The sequence below is a fragment of the Dendropsophus ebraccatus genome, chromosome 3 (genome assembly GCF_027789765.1).
Source record: "Dendropsophus ebraccatus isolate aDenEbr1 chromosome 3, aDenEbr1.pat, whole genome shotgun sequence".
Lineage (NCBI taxonomy): Eukaryota > Metazoa > Chordata > Amphibia > Anura > Hylidae > Dendropsophus > Dendropsophus ebraccatus.
This window is the reverse complement of record NC_091456.1, coordinates 14,364,508-14,389,249: the sequence shown is the minus strand read 5'-3', so window position 1 is coordinate 14,389,249 and position 24,742 is coordinate 14,364,508. Positions and strand designations below refer to the sequence as shown.

Genomic DNA, 24,742 nt, shown 5'->3' with positions numbered 1-24,742 from the left:
CTGCCCCGGTTCCTGCCCGCAACAACACCTCTCAGCGGAGTGGCCCCTAGGGGCCCGGGCATCGCAATTGGCATCACGAACAGGATACAGATCACGTTGTGTGCCCCCAAGAGTGTACCGCAGCCTCAGAGACTTTGCCAGATTATCATGGGTGTGATTGAAGTGCCTTGGGCCCTAGACTGTACACAAGATGTCCGCTGTCTTCTTCAATTTCTAACCCCCCCGGAGAGGAGGGGGTTAACCGTCGTGCCACTAAAGAGCGAGAATCGCCCGGCGCCATAGACTTTGCATTGACTGCTCCTGATTGGCTGCCCGTGCCGAGTGACGTCACTGTTGCTGGGCAGACTACTGGGCCGGAGCTCCAGCTTCTGCGCTCCGCCTTCTCCCAGGTCCTCAAGACTCCCTTGGAGAGTAGCAAGATCCGTGAGGACGGTGCATGTGCGGCTGCCGCTCCTATTCTGCCAAAATGGCCTGCAAGCCTGCCCGAACTGGATCCGGCCTGTCTGCTGGTCCCACTGCTGGAGGAGGAGGAGGCCTGTTGACACAGAGGAAGAGGAGGCCCGGGGACATAGAGGAGGATGCCCGGGGACATAGATGAGGATGCCCGTTTTAATACATTGGTGGGCCCAGTGCATTACGCCCTCAAGAGTGGGCCCCCCCCCTTCCCTTTTGGCACATTGTATAATGTACTGAATTTGCCCCCACACTGTATCAAGAGCCCCAATACATACAGTAGTTACCTTATAACACTATTTCCACCATACAGTGATTACATATTACATTAAAACTGCACTAAACAAAACAGAAAGCTATCATCAATGATACCATTACATAATACCGCCCTAACACTACAACCCTATAACAGAGTGCAGTTACATCCAGTGACTCACCGGGGGCGTCTTCTCTGATCAGAGTCTATCACCTTTTCTTTTTCTCTCCATCCAGCCTGGGCCACCTTGAAGTCTTCTCCTGGCTGTGAATCTTCTCTCCAGAATCTGCCAGAGAAATATTTTAGGCTCCAACACATACAGTAGTTAGGTCCCTTGTACCCCTATACAGTAGTTACACCCCTCTGTACCCCTACATAGTTACACCCCTCTGTGCCTCCATAGTTTTAAGGTGTCCCTGTAGTATTTAGACCCTCATGTGCTCCTCCAGTTATATACAGCCCTCCTGTGCGCTCCACCATTAGTATATAGCCCCCCTGTGCACTCTCCCCAGTAGTATATAGCCCCCCTGTGCTCTCCCACAATAGTATATAGCCCCCCTGTGCTCTCCAATAGTATATAGCCCCCCTATACTCTCCCACAATAGTATATAGCCCCCCTGTGCTCTCCCCCCAATAGTATATAGCACCCCTGTGCTCCCCCAATAGTATATAGCCCCCCTGTGCTCCCCCAATAGTATATAGCCCCCCTGTGCTCTCCCCAATAGTATATAGCCCCCCCTGTGCTCTCCCCCATAGTATATAGACCCCTGTGCTCCCCAATAGTATATAGACCCCTGTGCTCCCCAATAGGAAATAGCTCCCCTGTGCTCCCCAATAGTATATAGCTCCCCTGTGCTCCCCAATAGTATATAGCTCCCCTGTGCTCCCCAATAGTATATAGCTCCCCTGTGCTCCCCAATAGTATATAGCTCCCCTGTGCTCCCCAATAGTATATAGCCCCCCTGTGCTCTCCCACAATAGTATATAGCCCCCCTGTGCTCTCCCACAATAGTATATAGCCCCCCTGTGCTCTCCCCCAATAGTATATAGCCCCCCCTGTGCTCTCCCCCAATAGTATATAGCCCCTCTGTGCTCTCCAATAGTATATACCCCCCTATGCTCTCGCACAATAGTATATAGCCCCCCTGTGCTCTCCCCACAATAGTATATAGCCCCCTGTGCTCTCCCCCAGTAGTATATAGCCCCCCTGTGCTCTCCTCCATAGTATATAGATCCCTGTGCTCCCCAATAGTATATAGCCCCCTGTGCTCCCCAATAGTATATAGCCCCCTGTGCTCCCCCATAGTATATAGCCCCCTGTGCTCCCCCATAGTATATAGCTCCCCTGTGCTCCCCCATAGTATATAGCTCCCCTGTGCTCCCCCATAGTATACAGCCCCCTGTGCTCCCCCATAGTATTTAGCTCCCCTATAGTATATAGCTCCCCCGTGCTCCCCCATAGTATATAGCCCCCTGTGCTCCCCCATAATATATAGCTCCCATGATCTCCCCCATAGTATATAGCCCCCTGTGCTCCCCCATAGTATATAGCTCCCCTGTGCTCCCCCATAGTATATAGCCCCCTGTGCTCCCCCATAGTATATAGCTCCCCTGTGCTCCCCCATAGTATATAGCCCCCATGTGCTCCCCCATAGTATATAGCCCCCTGTGCTCCCCCATAGTATATAGCCCCCTGTGCTCCCCCATAGTATATAGCCCCCTGTTCTCCCTCATAGTATATAGCTCCCCTGTGCTCCATCATAGTGTATATAGCTCCCCTGTGCTCCCACATAGTATATAGCTCCCCTGTGCTCCCCCATAGTATATAGGCCCCCTGTGCTCCCCCATAGTATATAGCTCCCCTATAGTATATAGCTCACCTGTGCTCCCCCATAGTATATAGCCCCCTGTGCTCCCCCATAGTATATAGCCCCCCGTGCTCCCCCATAGTATATAGCCCCCTGTGCTCCCCCATAGTATATAGCTCCCCTGTACTCCCCCATAGTATATAGCCCCCTGTGCTCCCCCATAGTATATAGCTCCCCTGTGCTCCCCCATAGTATATAGCCCCCTGTGCTCCCCCATAGTATATAGCCCCCTGTGCTCCCCCATAGTATATAGCTCCCCTGTGCTCCCCCATAGTATATAGCCCCCTGTGCTCCCCCATAGTATTTAGCTCCCCTGTGCTCCCCCATAGTATATAGCCCCCTGTGCTACCCCATAGTATATAGCCCCCTGTGCTCCCCCATAGTATATAGCCCCCTGTGCTCCCCCATAGTATATAGCTCCCCTGTGCTCCCCCATAGTATATAGCCCCCTGTGCTCCCCCATAGTATATAGCCCCCCTGTGCTCTCCCCCATAGTATATTGCTCCCTGTGCTCCCCCATAGTATATAGCCTCATGTGCTCCCCCATAGTATATAGCCCCCTGTGCTCCCCCATAGTATATAGCTCCCCTGTGCACCCCCATAGTATATAGCTCCCCTGTGCTCCCCAATAGTATATAGACCCCTGTGCTCCCCAATAGTATATAGCTCCCCCTCCCATATAACATTGAAAAAAACAAACACTCACCTGTTACTCACCTGGGTCCACGCGTTTCTCTTCTCTTCCCTCTTGTGGCCGCACTTCCTGCGGTCACAAGAGGATGCACTCCCCTTACCCTCGCGCCGACGCTCCAGTGACGTCGGGCACTAGAGGGAGAGTGCGGCCTCTTTTGACCGCAGGAAGTGCGGCCACAAGAGTGACTGACAGGGAGGGAGCCAATGGCTCTCTCTCTGTCAGTATCGCTGCTGCTAAAGCGCTGAAGCGCCGCAGCAGTAGCGGGCGAGCGGGGGCAGCGGCGGACGGGGTGGCCCTGCAGGGGGCGCCATGGAGGGGTAAGTAGATTACCCATCCATGGCGCTCCACCCTGACAGGCTGGTGGCCGGAGCCCTGTGCGACCGCATTGGTCGCACATAGCAATGGCCGGCCTGCTCAGGGGGGCCCCTTTAACCAGTGGGCCCGGTGCACCATGTGCCCTCTGGTTAAAGCGGCCCTGTGCCCGGGGACACAGAGGAGGAGGAGGCCTGGGGACATAGAGGAGGATGCCAGGGGACACAGAGGGGGAGACCCAGGGACACAGAGGAGGAGGATGCCCAAGGACACAGAGGAGGAGGAGGCCCGGGGACACAGAGGAGGAGGCCTGGGGACACAGAGGAGGAGACCCGGGGACACAGAGGAGGAGGAGACCCAGGGACACAGAGGAGGAGGAGGCCCGGTGACACAGAGGAGAAGGCCGGGGGACACAGAGAAGGAGACCCAGGGACACTGAGGAGGAGGCCCGGGGACACAGAGGAGGAGGCCGGGGGACACAGAGGAGGAGACCCAGGGACACTGAGGAGGAGGCCCGGGGACACAGAGGAGGAGGCCGGGGGACACAGAGGAGGAGACCCAGGGACACTGAGGAGGAGGCCCGGGGACACAGAGGAGGAGACCCAGGGACACTGAGGAGGAGGCCCGGGGACAAAGAGAAGGAGGAGGCCCGGGGACACAGAGGAGGAGGAGGCCCGGGGACACAGAGGAGGAGGAGGCCGGGGGACACAGAGGAGGATGCCCAGGGACACAGGGATGAAAAAAGATGAGAGAAAACAACTAAGGGAAAGGGACAGATTACAAGTTATTTCCTTTTCCAATACAAAATTATGGACATCCTCTTTAAGGATTTGAATCTGTATAATTTAGAGAAAAGGGGGGACATGATCGAAACCTTTAACCCCTTAACGACCAGGGGTGTACATTCACGCCCCCGCAGCCTGGTCCTTGACGTAAACGGGCGTAAATGTAAGCCCTGACAGGGAGGCGCACTATGAAGCAAGCTCCGGAGCTCAGCGGAGTTTAAGTGTAAGTGACAGGAGCAGCTCCTGTCAAATAAAACAATATTATTACCGTGCGATGAACGGCGTGAACAAAAAGCGGTAAAAAAAATGCCTGGATCGCTGATTTTTCATTTATTAAAAAAATTATAAAAAGTGATCAATACATCCGATCTAAAAAAATATGGTACTAATAAAAACTAGAGATCATGGCACAATAAATGACTCCCCATACAGCCCCATAAAATAACTGCGCTATAGAAGTTACAATAGGGCCATTTTAAATACACCTATTTGTAAAAAAAACAACAACAAACGTTTTACTGTTAATAACAATAGTGAAACAGTAGAAAAGCTATATAAACTGCATATTGCTGTGTTCACACTGACCTATGGAATACAGATAAAAGTTCAGTTTTACTGTAAAGTTCATTATGTAAACCTGGAAGCCCCCCAAACCTTGCATTATTAGCCCTAAATTCACCCCATAAATGATATTTTGGGGATTCCGTCATTAATTTTATGGTAGATTAAAAGGCTGTGTTACAAAGTACACCCGTTCCTAAATAAAACAAGCCATTGCATGGCCCAGTAGATGGATAATAAAAGAGCTATGGCTTTTAGAAGGCGAGGAGGAAAAAATGAAAATGCAAAAATTGTAAATTGTTGCGGTCCTTAAGGGGTTAAATATGCTAAAGCAAGTTTCTGTCAAACTATTGTGAAGTTTTTAGCGCTGTGTTCTGCAAGTATTCTGCATCCTGTCTTAAAATTACACTATTAGGCTACAGTATGTTTACACGTCTTATCGGACCGGCTGTTCCGTAACCGGGCCGAGGCGAGACCCCACTACGACCGCTGAATGGCTGAGCTGCCTTTAGACGTCACGTCTCAAGCTGTAGCTCAGACCAGGAAGCGGCAGCGGGACTGAAGAATGGGGCGGCGCAATCAGGAACCCGGCGCTGGAACCGGGCCGGTAAGTGATCGGTGGCTTCTTTATCCACCCCCTCCCCTGCCATACCCTAAAAATACCCCCAGCCTGGAATACCCCTTTAAGTCACCCTGTGACTTAGTGCCATAGTCCTGGTTTGTATAGAATGCAATTCAAGGGGCACATTGCATGCCTGAAGCCAAGAGTAGTTGGGATCATCCTTGAGAATCCACAGAGGTGCAGAGCAATTTCCATACTAAGTCACTGGTGCAATCCACATGTTAGGTAAGGGCGGGACAGGGTAGGCTGTGGTAATCTTTTAGAGACCCCCATAGTAGCACAGTAGACTGCACCAGCACAAATCACACTGGATAGCTCCTGTAGATAGCTCATTAGTCTATTTGACCTGAAAACCCCTTTGATTGTTCAACTGCGATGTCTGTGTCTCCTGAGGTACCCCGTTACAAGTAATGTATCTTGCCAAGACACATTTGCGTTACTGGAAGAATCCATACAATACCTATGATGATGTTGCCCGGATTTCACTCACACCCATAGGCTATTTTTGTCCAGATAAAAAGTGCCTGATAATTCCTAGGTTACAGTCTGCATATCCCCGACACCTCGAATACTGGACATACATTGATTTTCTTCTGCTTGGCTAAAACCATCTTCTTGTCTTCTGTGTATTAAAAGCATAGAGGGAAATCTTTTCTTTCTAGCTGATCTAAGTACATGTTACTGTTCTGATCCTTTGCCGTTATGGATCATTTCCAGAAATAGTTAAGTATCATTCTATTCTTTGTTTGCCTTCGAGATGATTTTCGTTTTTCAGATCTTACGGACTGTTCTAGAACATAGTCTTGCCAACGAGCACAAGTAGCTCACGCACTATGGAGTATTAGTGGTTTGGATGGCTCTAATCCAGCACTCGAAGCAATGCTACAAAGTATAATATATAAAATGAGTTTAGGATTACAGGTAATATGTAGCGGAGAAAAAGGAGGATTTACCATCTAATAATTCCTGTGCACCATACTGTAAGATCCTCTTCTCTGACAATATAATTAAGACCCTTTATCCCCAAGCTCCTCTTTACAGCTTTTTTTTTTCTTTAAAGGACACAAGAGACCCCTCCCAACCCTTTCGTTCCTATTACACGGCCCCATAATAAAGAGTAAACAAGCGCCGGTCTGCTAGATTGGTGCTATTTTATTGAAAAATTACACGGGTCGATTATCAGGCAGCAAGGGCTGCACGAACATCGTTAGCGATGTCCATGCAGCCCTTGCATTTAGTGTAAAATAATAAATAATAATGCACCTTACCACATTTACGGGTGTCCTCAGAGGCCTCCCACGCGGTGTGCAGCTTTTCCTCTGCTCTGGTCTTTGCAGTGACAGTCCGCCGGCCGCTCAGCCAATCACTGGCTGAGACACTGGTCTCCGAGGACGCCCGGGAACGTGGTAAGGTGAGCTATTATTTATTATTTTACACTATAATCATCAGCCGTCGGCCGTGCATTGCTATTACATGTAGCTACTGTATGTGCGGTCAGCGCCCGATAAGTTTAAGTCTGAACTTAAAGAAAAGATCAGCCTATGATAGTTTCATTGGCTGATCGTTCTATTTATTACACAGATCGATAATTGGCCAAATCGGCCTGATTCGGCTGATTATTGCTCTGTGTAATTGGGCCCTTTGCCTGTTTGTCACCTGTTGTTTTTTTTCCCCCTTTACTTTTAGAACTATATTGCTACTTAAAGCATTGCAATATCAGGCTATGTTTACACTATATGTAAACAACGGCCACTGTTTGACATGTTCCTGCGGCCAATATTTCCATGGACCATCATTTTATTTTATGTGGATTGCGGGCACATTTGAGTGCAATCCAATTAACCATTGAAGTCCCTGCAATGTTCGGCTGTCAGAGCTGTCATACATTGTGTAAACAGAGCGGGAAGGGGCTGCATTACATAAGCAGCCCTGGTCAAATCAGCAGACTGCTAAAAAAGATGATGACTAAAGGATTACATTCAGGAGGCAGAACTGTTTGAACAGTAGAAGCACAAGTATTTACAAAAGGGATAGCTGCCCAGAACGTAGGAAATTTTTGCAAAAAGGAGTTAAAATTTTTTAGGCACTATTCAGGATTAATAATTACTAAAGATTTGTTCAAATGGCGGAATTCATAAAAAAAACCTAAGTTTTATATCCCTTTCGACTCATGATGTATTTTTATGCCATGGGTTTGGAAGCCAATACCGCACAGCAGTTGACACCCGTTGGAAAGGGCCAATATTATACTGCCATTTTTATGTAATGAGACCATGGTCTCCACCTGCTTCTTTGGCTATAAAACAGCATTTTTACTGCTCAAAAATGTTAAAAAATAGCAAGTGTCTTACCTTCATCCTCGGCTGCACTTCTGCAATATTAGTAGTTAAACCCTTTAAGGACGGGGCCCATTTTCGTTTTTGCGTTTTCGTTTTTTTCCTCCTTGTGTTTAAAAGGCCATAGCACTTGCATTTTTCCACCTAGAAACCCACATGAGCCCTTATTTTTTGCATCACTAATTGTACTTTGCAATGACAGGCTGAATTTTTGCATTTGGTACACTGAGAAACCAGAAAAAAATTCAAAGTGTGGTGAAATTGAAAAAAAAAATACGCATTTCTTTTATTTGGGGGAACTGTGTTTTTTCGCCATTCGCCCTGGGGTAAAACTGACTTGTTATGCATGTTCCTCAAGACGTTACGATTAAAACGATATATAACATGTATAACTTATATTGTATATGATGGCCTATAAAAAAATTCAAACCATTGTTAACAAATATGCATTCCTTAAAATCGCTCCATTCCCAGGCTTATAGCACTTTTATCCTTTGGTCTATGGGGCTGTGTGAGGTGTCATTTTTTGCGACATGATATGTTCTTTCTATCGGTACCTTGATTGTGCATATACGACTTTTTGATCGCTTTATATTACATTTTTTCTGGATTTAATGCGACCAAAAATGCGCAATTTTGCACTTTGGGATTTTTTTGCGCTGACGCCATTTACCGTGCGAGATCAGGAATGTGATTAATTAATAGTTCAGGCGATTACGCACGCAGCGATACTAGACAAGTTTATTTATTTGTTTACTTTTATTTAAAACCTGGGGAAAGGGGGGGGGGGGATTCAGACTTTTATTAGGGGAGGGGGCTTTTTACTATAAACAACCCTTTTTTTTTATTTTTTTTTACACATATACTAGAAGCCCCCCTGGGGGACCGCATCGCTTCAAAGCGGGGTCGCCGCGCCCCCCCCCCTTTGAAGTGCTAATGAGGACATATGACGTACAGGTATGTCATATGTCCTTAAGAGGTTAATATTAGGAGTTATAAGTAACTTTGGTGCACTTGGAGTACTATCCCCAATGCACCGGACTGCCCTTCTAATAAATATCAGCCGGCCGGAGGACAGGTCAGTCCGGCTTGGGGTGGATACATACCCCGTTGCAGTAGGAATGTATATATACGTTCCCACACTGACGGGGGCTTTCTGATGTGAGCGGGATCGCTGCAGAGATCCCGCTCTTATCTGTGTCCAGTGCTGCAGGTAATCAGAGTCAGCTGCGATCCCGCAGCCGACTCTCCTTAACCCCTTAAACGCCATGATCTACAGCAATCGCTGCGTTTAAGGTGCTCGGTGACAGATCAAGCATCTGTCACTGTCACTGAGTGATCGGGACCCCTGAAGCCATGCTGCGGTGGTCCCGATCGCATGTGCCGACAGGCGGGGGTAAACTCCTTACCTCCGTCCTGTCGGATCCACGATCTATGTGTAGAGTCTGCTCTCAGTTTTGAAAAGTATTAAAAAAACTCTTTATAAACCCCCTCCCAATAAAAGGTGAGCGGCGTAAACAGAAAGAAGAAAAAACGCACCAGGATTGCTGATTTTATTAAATTACATATTTTACGAAAAAATTAATAAAGAGCAATCAAAATTTTTCTGTTACACCAATATGATATTAATAAAAACTAGAGATCATGGTGCAAAAAATGACTCCCCAACCAGCCATGTAGGTGGAAAAATAAAAGCGCTATGGCTCTTAGAAGGCGGGGAGGAACATTGCGTTAATTTGACTTGGACTTTTGTGCATCAAAGGGCTCTGTCTTGAAGGGGTTAATTAGCCAGACCAGTCCGGGAACAGAAGTTAAAGGAAACAGTGGCGCCATGTGCTGCTGGAGACACCATAAAAAATGGTTCCAGGTGTAGTTATTTTCCCCTTTAATAATCTGGTATCTGGGCCTTGTTGGTATTGCACATAGCTGGCATGGCAGTCTAGTACTAGCATTAATAGTAAAATATTGTCTCTGCCTATTAATATGGCTATATGCGTTGGCATTGGGATGAAATCTTGGCATACCAGACAAAATTCAAGGAGTGTACCACTCGTGATGGATTTTCTTATTCTGCCATACATTAGGGGGGACAATTATGAAGACAGATGTACTTGTACGCTGTCCTTAAATTAGCGATCCGCCCTGATCAGCGCCTGCCAAATGGTGGGCACAGAAATCTACACTTGCTCCTGAGCAGTTCTAGACTTCTGCCATGGTAAATAAGGCGCAGGAGGAGGCCATGCCCCCTCCCTGCCTTGCTGCCCCCCCCCCCGCCCACCCATTGGGCAAGCAGGGGATGTTGCTTGCATACCGCAGGGAGAAGGGGCAACTGCGCCTTCTCCTTGGTGAAGGCCACTGGTGCAAGTTTCATAAATGTCCCCCTATGAGTGCTTTGAGTTGACCCCTTTTTTAATGCCATTATGGGCGGTCTTCCCAAAGAGGTTTCCTTGTATATATTGTAACACACAAGTTCTTTAATGTTTTCATTGTTTTTCCTGATTGTTTTACTATGTGAAATAATTGTGAATAAAATTTAGGTGGAATTATCCTCCATCTGTCTCCAGTAAACTAGAACATACGATGTAGTCTGAATCCCTGCCAAAATAAATCTTCCACACATTATTTGTATAGGATTCTAGTATCGCAGCAGACTATTTAGCTTTTGGCTGCCAACAGTGTGGTTTATTTCTGCACCATGTAAAAGGCCAATTTGTAATATTGGCCAGGTACCCACTGCAGTGATGAGCTATGTATATGCCACATGTCGCTAATTAAAGGGCTCGTTCTTTCAAGTACCACTTGACGTATAATCATTTGTATCAAAAGGAATTCTGAGAATAATTTACATGAAGCCACAGGAAACAGTTTTGCATAGAAACTTTTGTTGGTGTAACACCTTACATAGTACGGCAAGGTAACAGTTTCTGAAGAATTATAGCAAGTACTTAACTGTAATTGTCTATCTCTATGGAATCCATGACCAGAGAAAGCTTAAAGTGGAATATCAAGAACAGTTGATTGTGCGGCCCCATCTTATACCAGCTGAGTAAATTGAACTTATCTGAGTAGAATAAGTGCCTATCATTCTCGTGTTTTTCATGCATCCTTATTGTGCATGAAGAGTAGATATATTATTAAGAAGTAGACAGGTAATTCTTCTGCTCGATGTGTATGATTCCGAAGGGTTGGTGTTGAGTACATGGCCGATACCTTTGAATGTTGAGATAAATTGACAGCCATTATAATCTGTTTCTCTAAGAAATCTGTGTGCGAAAAAATATTTGGAAATTAGGAACTTCTAAGTAAATTACATCTATTCTTAAAAAATTGTGCAAATTAGTGTAATCATGAAAAAAAAAGAACTATGATATGCGATGCAAGCTGAGAAAAACACGGAGGAGTATGAAACGGTTGTACAGCATGGCACGGCTTGCACACTACATGCCCGGCAGATCCATTACTTCAGCTGAATAAAGATTCATTATACCACATTCATAGTGTAGTCTATATGGAGTTTAACCGGGGTGGAAGAGGAGAAGGAGATGGAGGAGAACTCACAGAATGATCATGGGTGATGAGAGAAGGAGGTTGGTGACAGAAGTAGGAGGAGAGAAGTAAACAGAGGGCGACTCACAGAGTGCACATGGGTGATGGGGGAAGGGGGGTGGTGACAGGTGGAAGGAGAGAAGGAAATGGAGGGGCACTTACAGAGTGCTCATTCATGATGGGGGAAGAGTGGTGGTGACGGAAGTGGAAGGAGAGTAGAAAACGGAGGGGGACTCACAGAGTGCTCATGGGTGATGGGGGAAGGGGGTGGTGACGGTGGTGGAAGGAAGGAAAGGAAGGGGTCCGCACAGAGTTCTCATGGGTGATGGGGGTGACGAAGGTGGAAGGGGAGAAGAAGATAAGGGGCACAGATACAAGCCCAGAGAAATGATGATCCACATTGATCATGTTTCTCACGTCTCTGCAGTGGACCAGGTTACATTACAACATGTAAAACTGCAGAGATGGAGAACAGGTTGTCAGGAATGTGCAGTAGCCTGGTGTGAACTGGGCCTGTTTTTACTTTTGTGTGACACGTCTGCTTGCTGCTCAGCTTCCTGGCAGTGCAGGAGTTAAGCTGATTTCTGATGGATTTGATTTATGCAGCTGAGTAGGCTTTTGACTGACTTGTTCCTCTGCCTGTCTGGAGCCTGGAGGATCAGAGAGCCGGTCCAATGAGGATCTGGACCAGCCTCTTGGTTAGCATAAAACAGAGCTGAGGCAGTCTCCTAGCGCTGGCTATTAGGTTTCACACCCTGGTCCCAGCTCCCCCTGTCTATTCCTGCTATCCCCGTCCTAACTCCCCCTGCTTGTTATACTTTGTTGCCCGACCTCTTGCTTGACTTTTGACTATCCAATTGTTACATGGTTTTTGTACTACGCTGCCCATTAGGTTCTGACCTTGCTTGTTTGACTATCCGGTATTGTGTTTGTCTGTCTTGTTCTATGTGCATATATCCAGTATAGGGAACGTCTTTGTGGTTGTCCGCGGCTGATTAGGGCCGTTAGAGGCAAGTAGGTAGGGACAATTGGTGGGTTCAGTATTAGGGCTCATTGTCGTGTCTTGTTGTTGCCTTCCCATCCTGTCACAGGTAGTGACAAAAACACCCTGATGAGCTTACTGGAGGCACGGCCCAATGAAGGTGGTGTCAGTGCCTCATGTGTCCTTCTTCTCTTTAGTGGGCAGGATTATAATTGCTAACACAGCCCATTGAAGAGAGAGAGAGGACACATCATCCACATCTCGGAAGGTGGGGGCAGGAGGAAAGACGGAGACTGAGTGGACTCTGTTTAGGCGCAGAAAATATGTGAAACTATGGATAAGCTATTACTGTAGGTAATCTAAAAAAGATGGGTACCTAGAAGTTGGTTTTGAGGTTCAATGCATGCTGGTAGATATAGTTTCCTTGCTGGGTGCCATAATATAAAACTGGAATCATTTGTAAAAAGTTGGAATCTGGGGCTTGGAGCAACGTAGACAAGTGGGAAACAGTCACACAATTGGTTGGGGGTTGGTGAGTGCACATATATGCTTTTTGTGCAATTTATTTTTTCTAGCACCGCAGGAGTTCCCCTTTAATTTATGTCCCAATAGGTTTGTAGAAGTAGATTTTTTTAACGTTTTATTTTCTTCCATTCATAGTACCGGATGCAGAACACTGCCACCATCAGCTGACAATCCGTCTAATATTGCATTTATTTTAGCATTGTCATACATGCACACCTCTATTGATGATCCAAGATGAATGTACAGGTTATACTGATAGCACTTGTAGGACAGGAGGAAACAAGGCAACTTTAATGACATGAAGTATTTAATCACAATTTGTATACTCATATATGTATATATAAATAAATATTACATTCTTCCAGTCTACAATACATTTTATGCATGTCATGTTATCATTCTGACCTATGTTAGCCGACACTGGTTCAGATTTTGTGTCTACTTTTCAGTTTCAAAGTTTTAAAATATTGGAATTTTCCCAGTTTTACCCAGATATTGATGTGTTAATCCCATGGACTGGAGGAAAAAATGGCTCTTTTGCTGGTGTTCAACTACAGGCTGCCATCATGCCTCGATACCCTCTAGTCCAATGGGGTTCATAGATTCAAAAAGCTTTAAAGTTTCCCAAACCACATTAGGGTAGACATTCTGTGTAATGTTTTCTGGAAGGTCAAGGTTTGTGCTGTAGTGTAGTGTAGGGGGAATCTGTATCCCCCAAACCCCCACCCCCCAAATCAATAGTACCGATCGCATGATTGTGCCGGTTGTGTCTCTTCAAATGCACCTGGTGTTGTGGATGCAGTGAAAAATGATCTTTTATTTTGCAGCAGTGTCAAAAAGGTGTGGCCTAGAGTGTCAGTGCCCCAGACTTGCAATGCCTCTTCACCTTCTTCCTGTCTTTAGTTACGTCCCCGGACTGGATTTCTCCTATTCAGCCCTGCTTGAAATACTGTGCCATGCACTGAGCAACCCACATTGGCGCAGGTGCACTGATGCAGCAAAGATTCTTGTTCTAGGCTACTAAGTCAGTGCACCTGCGGTGCTGTGGGTCGCTCTGGCGCATTGTGCAGGGCAGGGCTTAATAGGAGAAATCAAACCTAAGGGCAAAACTAAAGACAAGAGAGTGGGAGGAAGGAAGAGGAGAGACATTGCAAGCTAGGGCACAGAGGCTCTAGGCAAGACCTTCTTGACACCATAGCTGCAGAATAAAAGATTGTTTTTTTTATCCCAACCACGGCAGCAGGCACATTTTAAAAGACACAAAAGGGAAGGGTTACTTTTCATCAAACGAACTGTACCGGTGATTTGAAAGGTGGTGGTGGGGGAGTGGGTTGGTGGATACAGATTTGCTTTAAAGGGGTTATCCAGAAACATTTCCATTTAAGTGAATAGAGCTGAGTTTTGTTACCACACACAACCTGAGGACAGAGGTGGTGCTGTTTTTGTAAAAAGGTAGCTGTGTTTTATTTAAAATCCTAGATAATCCCTTTAACATTACTGTTCTGGTTTACCAGTACAGAACAGGTACATCCCACAGGCAACTGAAATCACTGTAATGATGTTTCACAGATCATGTGCTGCAACTGATATTATTTTTATTTTAGCACCAAGTATCCTTCCTCATGGTTATAAGGCATATGCATTGTAATCTAGCCCAATGCCTACTATATCATGGGTATAATCTGCTTCCATTGGAGTGTACAATGTTATATTGGGCATAAATTTTACATTTAGCCCATATCTAAATCATCATCTGATATTAAATTTCTAAAAAGTTCTGATTTGTGATCATTGCCGTCAATGTTGAAATTAAGATTACACGTTGCAGATATGAATGTACAAGCCAGTGAGATTTAAGAAAATAGTACAGTCAAAGGCTTCATGCACAGAGCCATTTTATGGAACTGTGTGGAACAGTGCCTATAGAACTCTATGAGTCTGTACACACCGCACCACCATGAGCAGGAGTCTTAAACCACCAAAGGTTGAAATTTTCCAGAAAAAAAGTGACTTTTTGTGTCTTTATACCCATTTTCAAATGATCCGACATCAATATGCACACAAGAAAACCAAGCAATCATCAAATACACAGATGCTGTTCCAACGGTGTCTGAAGACGTTTCCCTTGAGGCAAGTGTCACGTACAAGCCTATTAATATAGGAGAAAATAATCTAAAAAAACATATGTTTTCCCTAAAAATAAAATCTGTTATTAAGAGAACACATCAGAGGAACTAAGACTTGCGTGGATGTTTAACTTGCCACAGGAACATCATTACAGCTTGTACACATCAGAATTTCACAATGTAACATGTAACAGAGTAGAATGCATGACGAGAATTTTTTTCAAAGTTGGGCTAAATCCGTTCCCATAAGGGGCCATGAACTGGCCTGATAAGTAAAATTTAACATTTAAAACTATGATGAAGATCTAAATGTATAATAATGTCTATTTTTGAAAATTTTGGCAACACAAAACTGTCTCTCTCCCCGATCCCTAAATATCTTACATATTTACAGAAAATGGAACTAGCAATAGACGTTTTCCTGGATTTCTGAAAATATCATTTTACTTCTTATCCCGTAGTTACAATTTTTTAGAAATATAAAATTACTTTTTTTTTTGTTACGTTTTATTTTTTTTATTCTTTTTTTACAAACCATTTTTGGTATGTCCATTTTGATTGTGATTTTATTCTCTCGAGAATCTCACTGTACATATGACATTCGTTTGCTGAGTTGTTCAGGTCTGTAAAATCCATACAATGGTCCCACTGTGGAGTTTCTCAGAACACCACACCCAATTTGTAATAATCCATTTGTCATCCATAATCTTCTCATCCTTACGCGACTTATAAAACCAAAGGCATCAAAATATGTGGCAATTCGTCCCCTCTCCCCCAAGTCAAATTTTATCTTTCAGCTTTTGCATATAGTTTCTGAGGTCCTTAGATTCTCCCAAGTCCATGTCTTGACATACCCACTTAATATCATCCTCATTGGCTGTTAACAATGAGTTGACTGTCGGGCAGCTGTCATCAGCTGGGATTGTGGTAAACGTAGTGAATTTTACCCGCTTCCTTTTTGAAGTTGGGGAATTTAGAGGATCGTTTTTCTTGTTTTTCATTGCTTTTTCTGTTTCTTCCGTTGACCGATGAGTTTGGCTTTGCAGGTTCTTCTGGGAGTTACCATTGAAGAGATGATGACTCTCTTCTAAGGTAATTCCTCTGTCTATGATAGTAGTGTGTTCATCCTGCTGTGGTGATACATCTGGTGTGCTCTCCAACAACTCGGTTTCATTACCAAGCCATACCCAGTCATGGGAGTGAGTCATGTTAGCTTGTCCTTCTATTGGCAGCTGTTTGTGCCTGTATTTGAGGGCAAATGTGGCACAGTTGATTAGGAAGACTAATATGGCAAGACAGAAGACACCAAGCAAAGCGTACATTCCTATCTCAAGATCACTCAGTCCTCGAGGTGCATTGATGAGGTCATTATCTTCCATCTCACCGTTACTTTTTGGTAAGTCCACCTGACCTGGGAAATTGGTAAAATCTATTGGGATATTTTGCAGAGGACTGTCTTCAGATAATTTATTGCCATCCATTTTGCTATTTATAACAGACCTAGCTGTGGTACTTCCCTTTCTTATGGCACTTTTATCACGTTCCAGAAGAGAGCCATCATATCGTCCATCATTACCATATCGTTCAGGATCTGCCACTTTTTGCCTACGATCACTGGTGTGGTTTTCAATTTCTTCTCCTTCGTATTCAGTGGCGCCTGGGGAAATTGCATCATTTTGCCCAAACTTTACCTTTATATAACCATTTCCCACAGCAAGAATGCTTTTTCTCTTAGATTTTTGACAAGCCTCAGAGATCATAAAGTCAATTTTTACTAAAGGTCCTTGTCCTTCGCCTTCTGCTATTACGATTGGCCACTTTACTGGACTGCTCTGGTGAGTGGAGACAATGGACTCATCCAATGAGGTTGCAGATATTGTAAACTCTTTGGGATCGTAGATATCCAGAGGTGTCACTAAGCCGTCGCTGAATTGTATCCAGACACTGACCACTGCTTCCTAAAAGAAAAGAAAAAAGTACAGGTGTTGAATAAATAGCAAACACAAATTACATTACATTACTGAAATGTCACTTTCTAGTGGCTAATATACAATGCATTTGGAAAGTCTTCAGACCTTTTTACTTTCATTTTGTTATAGCCTTATGCTAAAATAAAATAAACCAAGTTTTTTCCATCATTCTGCTCTTAATACTCCATAAGGGTATGTGCACACTTTGGAATCCAGCTGATAACTTCCTGTGGATTCCGGTGCTCACCCCCCTGCATTCCCGCTTGAAGTTCCAACCATCCCATAGGCTCTATTCTATGCTCCGGAAGATTTTGCCGTCTACCCAAAGTGCCAAAATTTGGCAAACAATGGGCATTATTTTAAGTTGGTCACACAGATTTTTTTTTGGCTGTCCTTTCACCGTATTTTCAACAAAATTTAATGGATGTTTAAACAAAGCCTCACCCAAAAGGGCGTTAAACACTGCCATCATTCAACCTGAGCTAAAATAATGTACCAATGGCCATCACTGCAATGACAGCCGCCAAAGTATGTTAATGGACTAGACTTGGGGATTTTTTGTACCTTTCTCCAGATCTGTGCCCCCTCACAATCTTTTCTTTGACCTCTAAGAGCAGGTCTTTTCAACTCATAGCATTTTTTTTTTAATATGATATGCCTTGTTAGCTGTATGACAGGACTGTGTCTTTTCAAATTATGTCCAATCAATTGAATTTACCAGAGGTGACTCCAATCAAGGTGCAGTAACATCTTAAAGATGATCAAGAGAAATGGAAGACCTCCCAGAGCTAAATTTCAAGTGTTAGGGCCAGTTCACACAGAGCAAAAGCTGCAGAGAGGTCCGCCGTGGAATCCCGCCTGCCTCAGTGTCACACAGTGTCTCTATGGGAGGGCTTGCGCGTCTCAGATTCCGTCGCTCTCCGCTCAAAGAATTGTCATGTCAATTCTTTGAGCAGGGAATGACGGAAGTGGAGGCAAGCGAGCCCTCCCACTGACACACTGAGGCAGGCGGGATTACATGGCAGAGAGCTCCGCCCCAGAATTCCACTGCTTTTGCTCCATGTGAACTGGCCCTTATAGCAAAGCGTCTGATTTAGAGTTGAGTGTGTAGTAAAATACTTGAGTCCATGTTAATGGAGTCAAACATATTTCAATTCTCGAATATTCAACTCGAGCAATGATCCCCATTTAAATCATTAGGAGATTCGAGCATTTTACTAGGTGACTGCTACTCGAGAGCGTAGAGTGCTATTTAACATAGGGAATTTTGTTCAATTTGTTATTGAAACATCACAAAAGTAGCATGAGTTCTTTAGCTGTTTCAATCTAAAAATTTCTATGCACTCCAGTGGTCAAGCAACAAAAATTTTGCATGTAGCCCTTATATTACTCTACATATAACATGAAATTAGATGGATATAAAGACAGTGTTGGTGTTGGAGGGTCATGAAGGAAGAGCCCCGCATTTCTTATACTATTCTTCAGGGAAACTACTGGTCAAAGCAATTTATCATTATTTTGCACAAAATGTTAAAATAAGAAAGCAAGAAACAAATTAAGGCTATGTGCACACGCTGCATGAGACCGGCCGTTCCGTGACCCCGGCCGGGTCGTGGAATGGCCGGTCTCTGGCCGGATCATCTCGGCCGATACTTAAGTACCGGCTGGGTGATCTTTCCGGCCGCGGAGCTCTGATGCGGACGCATCAGCGCACGCCCGCATCAGAGCTTCCCATAGTCCATAGCCCGCTTGCTTCACTGTGTGAACTGACAGGGCTTTCTGCGGCTGGAATTCACTGAATTCCGGACGCAGAAAACTGACATGTCAGTTTTATCCGGCGCCGCATGGGATCCCGGCCGGAGAGCATACGATGTGTGTACGCTCCGTCCAGGATCCCATTCAACATAAAGCTATGTCACACACCGCAAAACTACGGCCGTAGTTCTGCGGTGAGAACTACGGCCGTAGTTTTACGTAGTGTGAACATAGCCTAACTGTGTGTCCAGATACGGCATTATACATCTTAAGGTTCTAGGTTATAGGATGCTCAGAACTATCTAAATGGCAGATCTTGACATGAGCTAGTATCACAGTCCATAATGTACACCTACAAACCCATAATAAAGGGCAAAAAATAAATTAAAAAAATGAAACTTTAATAAGCCAAAATATATGAGCACAATGACCTTCTTTTAAACTCACATATTTTATGACGTTGAATGTTGTTCTTCGGATACAGAATGTGAGAAGGGCACACTTAAATCCGAAGAAAATTAAAAACAATAAAATATTTTCCAGTAAACAGGCTCCAGACTGTAAACACAGAGCTTAAGGTGACTTCAGTAGGGAAGCCAGTGGGTTGCTAGATATTATCGTGATGAAGAGTATGCATATAGGCCTCTTAACTAACAGTGTAATGAGTTATAGGGTTCTGACCTCAGTAATTATACTGTGTGATATACAAACACATATCCAAGCCCTCTTATCCAATCAGATGCAGTAGGACGGTACATGTGTCATCTACTTCAAACTACTATATAAACTGGATATTTATTTTACAGTTAATAAAGTTTATGCCGACACATAAATCCTCTTCTTGTCTCTGGTTGGTTAATTTACATGTCGGACTATTGCAGCAAATTGGAACATTGTGGAATCACTTCAACTTTGTTTATTAAGACATTTTGTTGGCCAGATCAGTGAACCTGAACCAGTAAATTCATTTCCCTTTTCCAAACATGCATTTTGTTAGGACGGGACCAAGAGACAATGGACAGGGGAGGCCCTCCCACTTGCACCCGCCTCGCTGTCCCTGCCTACTTAGCGCAACTGCCCTAAGTGGCAGCGGAAAATTGGGCAACAGTCCCTAGCCTGAGCAGGTGGAAACACAAAACGCAGATAAGACGGACAAACACAATATCTCAAGGCCAGCTAGCAGGGTCGGTATCAAACGTCTGATTCGGTACAAAATCAGAAGTCAAGGGGAGCCAAAGTCAGGAAGCCAAAACCAGAATCAGGAAACTAAGGTATACAATCAGGATAAACGCTAGCTTAGTCACTCTCACAAGGAGGCAAGGAGATCACATAGGGGAGTGTACTTATGGAGATTAGAGTCCCAGCCCCAGGAACTGATTGGGGCTGAGACTCCAGATCCGGGTCACGTCACATAACAAAGCTGACTGGCGGTGCCAGCCGTCAGTCAGTAAGAGCACATTACTAACACCTGTGCTGATTGGCCAGGCCGGTGGACGCCGTCGAAGTTGCCAGGGGGCCGGCCGCGCACTGCAGCAGTGCCGGGAGTAGTGCGTGATGGCCGTTTCCTGACACATTTACTGTATAACACCTACACTTTCAATAAGAACATGTGAGTGACAAACACAGTGCAAATAGTACAATTAATATTCACCTCTAAACTAATACAGCTACAAATATATTCAGTATCCAAGGATATAACTAAGAATTCAACCAAGCTGTAAATAATTTAGAAAAAGCTTTATTACACCATCACAAAATATAACTGGACTTGGAGAGGTGGGAGGACATGCTACTGGGACTGGTCCTAATATTGTAAAGTGCTAGTGCATCAAACTAGTAAACCAATGTACGCCAACAGCATAAATGCGTGTAATAAAGTGCTAGAGTAACAGGGTTATGGGAAATACCAAAATCAGCATGCACTACGTAAAGTATAAGCGACAGTATCCAGCCTTGTGTGGAAATATACAAATTGGACCCATCAACAAATATGGCCGCCTCTTTTGTTACATCACTCCATTGTGGATACCAAGTAATAGCAAATTAAAACCATTCATCTGAAGTTCACACATATTGCATAGTATCAAACAATTTGCTTTTCATCTTTATTCAGCACTTGCGAATCCGGTTTTTACAAGACTTGCTATTACATTTATCTCCAGATTTATCTCCATTAGTCACCATGCACTATTGACATTTACGCACGGTCATGCTTGGAATAATTGATACATTATCCGGCTATTTAGTGGACTAAGAGTCGATATCAGTTCTGGTTCTGGTACACTATGTAATTAAACCAAACTTTTCTTGTCCAAGTAATTAACTCCTTCATAAGGCGGCCCTGTCAATATTATATTTCTCAATTCATTATCCCGGGGAAAATCGAAGATCACAAAATAATTGCAACTGGCGTAAACACATCGCAAACATACGTAAAAGCATGTTTGGGAAGTGTGCTAAGTGCTGCTATAGAACATTAACACAGCGTTGGGGTCCTGGGTTTAAATCAACTGGGTCCACAAACATCTGCAAACAGTTTGTATATTCTTTCTGTGTTTGCAGATGGGTCAATTTAGATTGTGAGTCCTAATGGGGATAGGGACCAAAATTGGCAAAACTATGTAAAGTGCTACGAAAAAAAAAAAAAAAAAAAACCCACAAAGCTTTGCATCCACAATACAATTTGAAAACTATAATCCCAGCCTGATACATGGGAAATCTCTCATTTATACAATTTACAAATATAATTTTAAATTCATCTCTAATTTTCCATTCCCTACATGGACTATTTCCCTATACAAATACGTACTTGCTGATGCGTAGACCTAATATTTTCTTAGAACGATTAATAAGGTCCACTTGGTTCTCATGTGTGTACCTATATTTAGATACAAATAAGAGGCTATAGAATTCTTTAGGCTCATCCAATAGCTGTTTGCCTCTAATAATACATTACACCGCAGATGTTTTCTCTCATGGATGGAAACACTTGCCGTTTCATAAAGGTAATCTATCTTAATAATATTTCTTGTTGAATCGTAAATATAGTTTTTCATAGGGAAACGTACCAAGTGCCTATGGGTTTCTAATATGGAAATGTTATGCACTTAATATGCTGAGAACACCTATCTATGCGTCTCAAACATACAATGCAGCTACATTCTATACCGCTATTTTGGCAAGGACGAGATGAGCACAAAACATTGAAGAAGAAGTTCGGTGAAAAAAAACAATTAATGGAAAGCAGGGACATGTTGGAACTTAAGAATGTATACTTACCCATCCCTGTGCCCCTGTAGAACCACTATCAGCACTCTCAGCTTCCTGGTACGTTATGGTACGGCTCCTTCTTCTGCAATGTTATAGCCCCACTGATGGATTGCCCGCTCAGCCAATAAGTGACTGCAGCAGTGTCCCACCCCAGTAACCGATTGGCTGAGCTGGAAATTCATAAGTCGATTACGTAACGTTGCAGCAGTAGGGGCTGCAGGAGACCAGTGGTTGTCAGAGAACGTTAAGGCAGCACTGTGGGGGCTCGGGGACAGGTAAGTATACATTCTTTATTATATTCCCACACACCCCTGCCTGCCTGTGATTATTTATTTTCGCTGGACTTCTCATTTAATCTCATTACCCCACAAATTGCCCCATCAAAATTCCTTCCTGATTCCAGAATAGCAATCAGAATAATCCCTGGATCATCATCGTATCACATGAAATCTAGTTCCCATAACTTGTAATATTATATTTTACAAGAAAAGCATCCAGGCCTCCCTTAATTGATGACTCAGCCATGACATCATCATGTGGCAGAGAGTTCCACAATCTCACTGCTCTTACAGTAAAGAATCCGCGCCTGTTCTGATGGTGAAATCTTCTTTCCTCTAGACGTAGAGGATGCCCCCTTGTCATGGTTACAGACCTAGGATTAAAAAGATCACTACAAAGATCTCTGTACTGTCTATTCATATATTTGTACATTGTAATCAGATCAACTCTAAGGCTATGTTCACACACTGTATCAGACCGGCCGTTCCGTGACCCTGGCCAGGTCATGGAACGGCCGGTCTGTGCCCGAATCATCGCGGCCAGTACTTAAGTACCGGCCGGATCGTCCGTCCGGCCACAGAGCTCTGATGCGGGCGCATCAGTGTGCGCCCGCATCAGAGCTTTCCATGGCACACAGTGAAGCAAGCGGCCGGAGCCACTCGCTTCACTGTGTGAACTGACAGGTCTTTCTGCAGCCGGAATTCACAAAATTCCGGCCGCAGAAAACTGACATGTCAGTTTTTTCCGGCGCCGCATGGGATCCCGGCCGGAGTGTATACGATGTGTGTACGCTCCGGCTGGGATCCCATTGAACATAAGGCTATGTCACACACCGCAAAACTACGCCGTAGTACTGCGGCGAGAACTACGGCCATAGTTTTACGTAGTGTGAACATAGCCTGAGACGTCTTTTTTCTAATGTAAATAACCCCAAGCTTGATAACCTGTCTTGGTCCTGTAACCCACCCATTCCCTCAATGACCTTGGTCGTACTCCTCTGCACCCGCTCCAGGCCAGCCATGTCCTTCTTATATACCGGTGCCCAAAACTGTACAAACTTAGAGTGATGAAACTTATCCGAAGACGTGTTTAGCTTGTTTTTTATGTGATTTGTTGTCTTTAGGTGTTTGCAACGTTCCATAATTACTACTAAATAAGAGCACGTGGCCAGTCACACTCTTCCAAAAACATAACCTTCTTAGTTACAAAGAAACAATCGGTATCCTCTATTGAGCGGACAAGCAGCAAGCAGGTGCTTAATAAAGGGAACTGCCTGGAATAAAAGCCGACAATGTTATTTTCAATCAAGTAAAATGAGATGTAGCCGTTTAGTAATTAAGAAACACAATCATCTGTCAGTCCTGCCTCCAACTGATCAGGACGAGGGCAGGATTTCTTTTTTCCTCTTCAGATAAGCTGTCTCCAATCCATCTTGATCTGTTGATGGTAATTGGAGAACCTTGTCAGGAACGGGACTGAATTTATTGACGTGGTTTGCAGGATTTGCAGAAGCAGCTCTCTGAAGGACATTGCACTAAATCACTAAATTTTTTTTTTCTGCACTTTTAACAATTTCAATTTTTAATTGGGAATCTCCTACTTTAAAAAAAAAAGAAATTGGCAAAAAAAAAATATCTAAATGTATTAAAACATCAATATACAAATCTCTTTTAGGCTATGTTCACACTGCGTATATGTCCGGCCGCATATTTTCACGGCCGGACATATACGCAGTAAACTCCGGCCGGAGATTTACGCTACTTGCGGCCGGCTACATACGGAGCGCGAACTTACGCCCGAAGTCTACTTACGCTTCCCAACCCCCCTATGTAGCGATCTGACAGCGGTCTTTTACTTGGAAAGCTTCGCCTAGCCCCGGACACCCCACAGAACCTTTTGGATCGGCACAAAAAGCTGCAAAAATGAAGAAATCACCACTACGTACGGGACCGCAAGTAACGCTACGGGCGTAAGTTACAGCATTTTCGTCCGCAAACAATGGTCTGGTTCATTTTTTACGCCGCCGCGTACGATCCGGGCGTAAGTTCGTACGTAGTGTGAACTGTGCGGCCGTACTTCGTATACTTTCCATTATACGCAAACTACGTAAGTCTCCGGCCTCTTATTCACGGAACGCGCTACGGCCGGAAACTTACGTAGTGTGAGCATAGCCTCATAGTGACAGTTTGGTGGTTTATCTATCACCACACTCAACCGCGGATGCATTATTCGATACACTGACATAGCAAGACTGTATATTGTCCCTTTAGGAGCTGGATTTTTTGTGCACCATGATTTTGTTCATTGCATTAGGGGGCCATGCATGTATCCATATTATAAAAAGCAAAAAGTGCAACAGCAACCTACAGATGCAAGTGCTTGCTGTACATACTCCCCTTGGC

The 24,742-nt window shown here is 44.4% G+C and overlaps 1 protein-coding gene across 2 annotated transcripts in view; it reads right to left on the bottom strand.

Annotated features, from left to right (window-relative positions):
• Positions 1 to 13,906: 13,906 nt before the first annotated feature.
• Positions 13,907 to 24,742, bottom strand: part of TMEM132C (transmembrane protein 132C) — a 431,549-nt gene continuing 420,713 nt past the window's right edge. For both annotated transcript variants that reach the window (XM_069960966.1, XM_069960967.1), the window contains one exon: positions 13,907 to 17,024. In XM_069960966.1, the coding sequence (XP_069817067.1) occupies positions 15,846 to 17,024 (1,179 nt within the window). In that variant the 3' untranslated portion in view covers positions 13,907 to 15,845. The remainder of the gene's footprint in view (positions 17,025 to 24,742) is intronic.